Raw genomic sequence first — 8,137 nt, 5'->3', positions numbered from 1 at the left:
TTTTGACCTCCAAGGGCATTGCATGACACAGGTGCACTTACCTACATGCAGGCAATACACACACATAAAATAAAAAATAAATTTAAAATTTAGAAAGAAAAAAAAACACCCTAAGATTTCACCTTACCCTAGTCAAACTGGCTAAGGTCAAAAGAACAAATGATACCAAATGCTGGCGAGGTTGTGGAGAAAGGGGAACGCTCATTCACTACTGAAGAGACTGCAAACTCATGCAACCCCTATGGAAAGCAGCGTGGAGAACTCTTAAAAAACAAAAATGAGCCAGGCATGGTGGCGCACACTTTAGTCCCAGCACTTGGCAGGCAGAGGCAGGTGGATCTCTGTGAGTTCAAGGCCAGCCTGGTCTCCATAGTGAATCCAGGCCAGCTGTGAGTACAGGGAGACCCTATCTCAGAAAGACCAAAGGGCGGGGGTGGGGGGAATTAACTGAAGCCAGGCATGATGGTACATGGACTAACCCAACACTCTGGAGGCAGAGGGAGGCAATCTCTGTGAGTTCAAGGCCAGCCTCATCTACATAGTGAGTTCAGGGCAGCTAGGGCTATAGGGAGACCCTGCCTCAAAAAGACAAAAAAAAAAAAGAGAATATTTAACTGGGAGTGGGAGAGATGGCTCAGTTGTTAAAAGCACTGGCTGTTCTTGCAGAGAACCTGGATTCAATTCCCAGCCCCCAAATGGCTGCTAAGAACCATCTTTATTCCAGTTCTGGGGCATCCCACACCCTCTTCTGAACTCCCTGGGCATTGCAGGACACGGGTGTACTTACACACATGTAGGCAATACACCCATACATATAAAATAAAAAGAAAATAGTTTTTAAAAAACAGAGTATTTAACTACAGGGCTGGAGAGATGGCTCAGTGTCTGAGAGCACTTGCTGCTCTTTCAGAGGAGCAGAGTTCAGTTTTCAGCACCCCATGTGCATGGCTCACAACCACCTATTGACTACAGGGAATCTGACACCCTCTTCTGGTCTCCAAACAAACACACACACACTTTTTTAAAAGAAACTTTGAATTAAAAAATTTAACAGCAACATATATATCCTTATATAAGGATATATATTAGATCCTTATATCATTTTTTTATATATATATGAATGAGCAAAGGGGCATCTGGCATTAGGAGACAACATCAAGATGCAGCTGCACAGTCCTTGGTTGCTCTTATTCCTTCTCTGCTCAGTCTGTTTAGCCCCCTCTTTCCTTTTGAAATGCAGTATTCTTACTGTGTTGCCCAGCTGGCCTTGACTCCGAGATCCTTCTGGGTAGCTGTGTGAGTAGCAGAGGAGCCACCACATCCAACTCCAAATTAATTAATTAATTAATTTTTGGTCTTTTTGAGACCCTGTAGCTCCAACTGCCTGGAACTCTGTAGACCAGGCTGGCCTCAAACTCACAGGGGATCCACTTGCCTCTGCCTCCCGAGTGCTGGGATTAAAGGTGTGCACCACCTCGCTCAGCATCCAACTCCAAATTTAATTTTCTTCTCCTAGTTTTATCGAGGGCCTGGCCCCTAAATGCTATTATTTGAAGGGTATCTTTGAAATGTGAATTGTCCTTCCTTTTATCTTTTTGTTCTCTCTCTCTCTCTCTCTCTCTCTCTCTCTCTCTCTCTCATTTTTGAGACAGGATCTCACTATGCAACAGCCCTGGCTAGCCTGGATCTCACTACATAGACTAGGGTGGCCTCCAACTCACAGAGATCCACCTGCCTCTGTCTCCCAAACACTGAGATTAAAGGGGAGGTACCACAACTGGCTAAAAATATCTCGAGGGACTAACGAGGTACTTCTGATCACTGGATTTGGCATTGGACTAATTTTCCACCTACCCTATTGTCAGAAATGCTTTCTTACTATATAACTTAGGCAAATCAATTCTCCCTGACCCATCATGTAGCTCATCCGTAAAATGGGGCCGTGATCCTCCTTGTCCAGATCAAATGCGACCAAGTGTGTAATATACTTAGTATAGCTGGTGTGGAATAGGTACACTCCATGCCAGGCAACTCCTGCCTGTAATCTCAAGAGATCCGGAGGCATCGTTATAGGGCTACATAATGAGAACGTCTCAAAAAGGGGGGGGGGGGGCTGGAGGTTAAGGGGGAGGGCTTAATGGTTACAATACAATGGTTAAGAGCACTGGCTGTTCTTCCAGAAGACCCAGGTTCGAATCCCTGCACCCACATGGCAGCTAACAACTGCCCGTAACTCCAGTTCCAAGGGATCCAATGCCCTCTTCTGACCTCTGCAGGCTTTGCACAGCACGGGTGCACTTAAAAAGCATGCAGGCAAAACATGCATACACTTAAAAATAAATAGGGGCTGGAGAGATGGCTCAGCGGTTAAGAACACTGGTTGTTCTTGCAGAAGACCCGGGTTCGAATCCCAGCACTCACATGGCAGCTAAAAACTGTCCGTAACACCGGTTCCAGGGGATCCAACAGCCTCTTCTGACCTCCGGGGGCATTGTAGGACACGGGTGCCCTTACCTACATGCAGGCGATACACACATACACATAAAATAAAAATAATAAATTATCTTTTAAAAAAGCCTCAGAGAGAAACCACTACACAGCGAGTGGCTTGGTGGCCGAAGATTTGGGCATTGTGTATTGAGGCAGCAAGCTATCCCGGAGGAGGCAGATACCGGGAAGGCCACAGGCAGGAGAAAAGAGGAGGAAAAAAGAGCGAAGGCAGAGAGGAGGCAGCAGGGTCCGCCCTCCAGGCGGGGCGCCAGCGAGAGGCCCAGGCCGGGGCGGGAGTGCACGTGGCCTTTTTCGGGCGGAGCAGACGCGTTTGGGCGTAGAGACGGAGCAGCCACCGAGAAGGCCGCGAGGGTGGGTCCGGAGTCGGCCGCAAGGACCAGAACGCCGGGCGGGGCAGCCTCTGGAGCTCCAGAGTCTTGGGCTGGGACACCGCCGGGTCGCCTCTCCCCGGGAGGTTTGGGCCAGAAGCCGGCGTCCTCGGGCCGCCTCCCCAGGGGCGGGGCTAGACTTTCGAGCCAATGAGTGGCCGCCGCGCTGGCCACGCCCGCGCCCCGCCTCCGGAGCCGCCTCCGGAGCCGCGGCCTCGCAGAGCACCCAACCGCCCCTCGCCCAGGCCTGGGGCAGCGCGAGCGCCGAACCTCGGGCTGGTGAGTGGCACCCCACCCCAGGGCCTCCGCCCCATCCCGCCTCCAGCCACTGCCCCAGCGCTCCGGGTCCCCGACCCAGGCTCCGGGGAGTGACTCAGCGCGAGGAGGGTAGCAACTCGCGGGAGCTGGAGATTCGAACTGTTCCGGGCCTTGAATGCCGGGATGAGCGGGGTGAATGGGTGTCTTCTGAGCTGGTCCCTGGGCAGTGCCGGAGCTTGGGGCCGGGTGAGGGTGGATGGGCGAGTGCTAGACTTGGAGACCTGGGCAGGGCGGGAGAAGCCCCAGCTGCACCGCCTTGTCTGGGCCGGGTCCACAGAGGCGGTGGGGGTGGGGGGGCGGGTCCTGAGCCTCTGATCCAGCGCCCCGCCTCAGGACACCAAGATGCCTGGCGAGCAGCAGGCAGAGGAGGAGGAGGAGGAAGAGATGCAGGAGGAGATGGTGCTGCTGGTGAAGGGTGAGGAGGAGGAGGGTGAAGAGAAGTATGAGGTGGTGAAACTCAAGATCCCCGTGGACAACAAGGAGGTACGTGCTGCGCACTGAGGCCCACCCCTACCCCTAAACCTGGACCAGGTTCAGTCTCCTGAATACAGAAGTCAGAAATCCTGCCCCTACTTTCTCCTCAGTCACAGATCTAGAATCTTAGGGTTGGCCCATCCTTCTGTCCACTGCCCCAGCTTTGATCATACAGATGTCTGACCTACAGTGAGAGTCTGGCTCCATGCTGAGTGCTGCAGTTTACCACTCTTTTCAGTTCTCATGGAGCATGGTGTCCACACACTCAGCCCAGTGTGCTAGGTACAGGCACACGGGGGTGGTGAGAACCTAATTTTGATTCAGCAGTGAGGGAAGGTGAAGCCTGGCCGCAGTAGTAATAGCTAACTCTTGCATGGTTCACAGTGTGGCAAATGCTCTTTTAAGTGCCTCCATTTTTGGGATGTAGGCAGTATTTATTCTGTTTTACAGGTGAGGAAACTGAGGCACAGTACAGTTTGGTAACTGGCAGAAAAAATGGCCCTTTCAGTCTCAGGGGAGCAGTGGAGAGCTGTGGGCGGGTGGTTCCCTCATGCTGTAGTCTAGCTCTGGGTTGAATGGCTGGCAGACCACATGGGAGTCTGTTTTTTTTTTTTTTTTTTTTTTCTGAGTGTATCTGAAGGTTTTAAGGACATCATAATGAGTTTGAGTCTGCCACTCAAGACCTTAACTGCTACTAAGCATGCTAACTCCCAGAGCTACAAGAGACTCTGGCTGTCCTATGAGTAGCCTTTAGTCCAGCTGGAGGACTTCTGCTTCCTCAGATTTCAGGGGACGTGGTGAGTCGTAGGGAGATGGGACCAGCTCTCCAGGCCTCTTCAGTGTAAATTAACTACCGAGTCCTGTTTTGACCAGCCTCCTTGGCCCCCATCTTAGCCAAGCCTGCCCTTTCAGGCCCTGTGGGTTCCTGTTCACCTCCTTTGGCCTGTACATGAAGTACCCAGGCTCTAGGGCTTAGGGTGGATTTCCACATCCATTACCTACTACTAACTGGCAAGTGTCTTAACCTGTTTTTTTTTTTTTTTTCCTTGTGGTACTAGGGATTGAATCTAGACCTTGCACATGCCAGGCAAGTTGTCTACCACTATGGTATATCCCAGGCCTCTGTTCTTTTGAGACAGGTTCTTAATCAAGTTGCCCAGGCTGGCCTGGGACTCACTCTATAATTCAGGCAGGTCTTGAACTTGCAGTCCTTCTACCTCTGCCTCTTTATTACTTGAGTGGAATTGCAGGCCTGTGCAAAACCACTTGGTTTCATTTGTAAAAGGTTGCTCGTAGCAGCATTTATATCTTGGAGAAATACTATTTTTAAAAATTGTGTGTGTGTGTGTGTGAGAGTGGTATATGTTCATATGTGAATGCATGTACCCGTGCATGTGCAGAGATAAGAGGAGGATGGCAGGTGTCCTGCCCCATCTTTGTCCACCTTATTCCCTTGACACAGGGTCTGTCACTAAACCTGGAGTTAGGCTTTTTTTTTTTTGAGACAGAGTTTCACTATGTAGCCCTAGCTGGTCTGGAATTTGTCCTGCTCTTCTAGAGGACCTGGTTTTAATTCCCAGCACCTACATCACATGACTCACACCCACCTGTCACTCCAACTACAAGGAATCAGATGTCCTCTTCTGGCCTTCACATGCACACACATATATGTATACATAATTTGAAAATTTTAAAAATTTAAAAATCTTTTTTTTTTTTTTTGTCTTTTTTGAGACAGAGTCTCCCTGTAATTCCAGCTGTCCTGGAACTCACTATGTAGACCAGGCTGGCCTTGAACTCAAAGAGATCCACCTGCCTCTGCCTCCAGAGTGTTGGGATTAAAGGTATGTGCCACCATGCCCAGCTAAAAAATTTTAAAATCTTAAAAAAAAATAAAGTTGAGGACCTCTGGCTAAATCATTGTACTGTTGATTTTTCAACTTTTTTTTTTTTTTAATCTTTTTTTATTTTTTGAGACAGGGTTTTACTATATAGTCCTGGCTATCCTAGAACTCACTATGTAGACCATGGTGGTCTCAAACTAACGGAGATCTGCCTGACTTTGCCTTCCCAGGGTTGGGATTAAAAGCATGTATGATCACACCTGACTTTATTTTTTTTAATATTTTATTATTTTTATTTTATGTGTATGTGTGTATTGCCTGCATGTAGGTAAGTGCACCTGTGTTGTGCAATGCCTTTGTGTTGTGCAATGCCTGGGGAGGACAGAAGAGGTTGTTGGATCCCCTGGAACTGGAGTTACAGAGTTATTAGCTGCCATGTGGGTGTTGGGATTCCAACCTGGGTCTTCTGCAAGAACAGACCTGACTTATTTTATTTTAATTTTATGAGTGTTTTGCCTGCATGAATTTAAGTGCACCCATGTCATGCACTACCTCTGGAAGCCAGAAGAGAGTGTCAGATCCCCCGAACTGGAGTTATGGACAGTTGTGAGCCACCATGCGGGGGCTAGGACCAGAAACTGTGTCCTTTGCAAGAGTAGCCAATGCTCTGAACCTCTGAACCATCTCTTCAGCACCCCCTTTTAATGATTTTTAATTATTTATGTGTGCCTGTGTGTGGGTATGTGCACATGTGTGCACATGTGTGCAGGCCAGGAGAAGGTGTCAGATCCCCTGGGGCTTGAGTTATAGGCTATTGTGAGCCACCTGACATGGGTGCTAGGAACTGAACTTGGGTTCTCTGTAAGAATAGTATGTACTATTAATCACTGGGTCATTTCTGCAGCCCCTTGTTTTTTGTGTGTGATGGTGGACTTGCAGTCCTGCCAACTCAATATTTTTTTTACATTTTAAGTTTATTACTATTGTATATTTGTGTATGTACGTATGTGTGTGTGTATGTGCACATCTGTGGAGGTTAGAGGATGATTTTGGGGAACTGGTTTTCTCCTTCCACTGTGGGCTCTAGGGATCATCAGGCCTACATGACAAATATTTTACCTGCTGAGCCATCACTAAACTCATTTTCATCCAAGCGTTTTTAGGTTGATCCTGGAGGAATAGGGGTGAACAGAGAAGCCAACACAGGGGAGATCTAGACAGGATTGAATGCAAATCACCTCAGGCAGTAGGGAAGGCTTCAAGAGAGAGTATTTGTGGGCCTTGAAGGCTTTGTGAGGAGCTGACAAATGGAGGTGAAGGAAGGGCAAGAGCAAAGGCTCAGAGAAGAGGAGACTAGAGCTGTTTTGTTGGGGTTGGAGTGTAAAAGGCTTTATAACAAGCTGTGGGTAGCAACTTGGACATACTGTGCTCTAATCAGGGGTGCTGTGAGAAGCCTTAAGTCAATTGATGAACATGATTGGGCTTTCTATTTAAAAGAATCATTGTCTGGGGGCTAAGGATATGTCAGCTGGTACAGTGTTCGCCTAGCATTCAGGAAGTCCTATGTCTGATCCCCAGCACTCTGTAAACTGGTATGGTGATACATACCTCTGGTCCCAACACTAAGGAGGTAGAGGCAGGAAGATCAAAAGTTCAAGGTCATCCTTAGCTCTTTAGTGAGCTTGAAGCCAGCTTGGACTATATGAAACCCTGTCTCAGAAAAACAAATACAAGCTGAGTGGGTGATGTTGCATGCCTTTAATCCCAGCACTTGGGAGGCAAGGCAGGTGGACCTTTTGAGTTCAAGGACAGCCTGTCTAAATAGTGGGTCCCAGATCACCCAGGGCTACACAGTGAGACCCTGTCTCAAAAACAAATACAAAAATATTGGCTGCTAAAGCCCGGGCCTACTCTGGAGTAGCAGCAGCAGTAAGAGAGAGGAGGTTGGGAACTCCTGCTGGAGTAAAGGGAAAGTTAGCATGGAGATCATAAACAGTCCATTGGACCAGACTGTAAATGGTACCATGTGGCAATCAAATCCTAGCTCCACCATTTAGTAACTTTGCCTCGGGTCCTCCAATGCAAAGTAGGCTATTAGATCACTGAATGCCAATCTGAGAATTGTCATGTAGCTAACTGGATTAGGAGGAGGTTGGGCTGGAGGATTATATACATGGCACAACATTTACCACTCTGCCCATGAGATAGTTCAGTGATTTGCTGTGTGGCCTCCCTTAGCCTCTTTTCTCTATGAAGCTCTATAAATACAAGTCATATCAAAAGTGCCTTCCAGCTCAGTGTGGTGGTGCATAACTTTAATCCTAGCACTTGGGAGGCTGAAGCAGGTGGATTTTTGTGAGTTTGAGGCCAGCCAGGTCTATGTATGTCTCAAGAAAATGTGTGTGGACATCTACCTAGTGCCAATTTTCTGTGATTGTTAGCTGTCATCCAGTCCTATAGCTTGTCCCTATTGAGAACAGGCCTCAACAGGCTGTGAATGTAACTCAAATGTAGCTCTTGCTAGCATGCTGGGTTCAGTCCCCAGCAGTAGAGGAAAAGAGGCCTCAATAATGCTGCACTCTGGGGCTGCTTGTCAAAATCTATCTGAATAGACTTCTTTAA

At 48.3% G+C, this 8,137-nt stretch overlaps 1 protein-coding gene across 1 annotated transcript in view; it reads left to right on the top strand.

Annotated features, from left to right (window-relative positions):
* Positions 1–2,835: 2,835 nt before the first annotated feature.
* The window catches only part of Znf771 (zinc finger protein 771), a 12,847-nt gene continuing 7,545 nt past the window's right edge, over positions 2,836–8,137 (top strand). The window contains exons 1-2 of the mRNA XM_008823854.3: positions 2,836–3,158; positions 3,531–3,680. Coding sequence (XP_008822076.2) covers positions 3,030–3,158; positions 3,531–3,680 — 279 coding nt within the window. The 5' untranslated portion in view covers positions 2,836–3,029. The remainder of the gene's footprint in view (positions 3,159–3,530; positions 3,681–8,137) is intronic.

The sequence above is a fragment of the Nannospalax galili genome, unplaced genomic scaffold (assembly GCF_000622305.1).
Source record: "Nannospalax galili isolate Female #2095 unplaced genomic scaffold, S.galili_v1.0 scaffold788, whole genome shotgun sequence".
Taxonomy (NCBI): domain Eukaryota; kingdom Metazoa; phylum Chordata; class Mammalia; order Rodentia; family Spalacidae; genus Nannospalax; species Nannospalax galili.
Note: the sequence above shows the minus strand (reverse complement) of the source record. Positions and strands in the feature narration are given on the sequence as shown.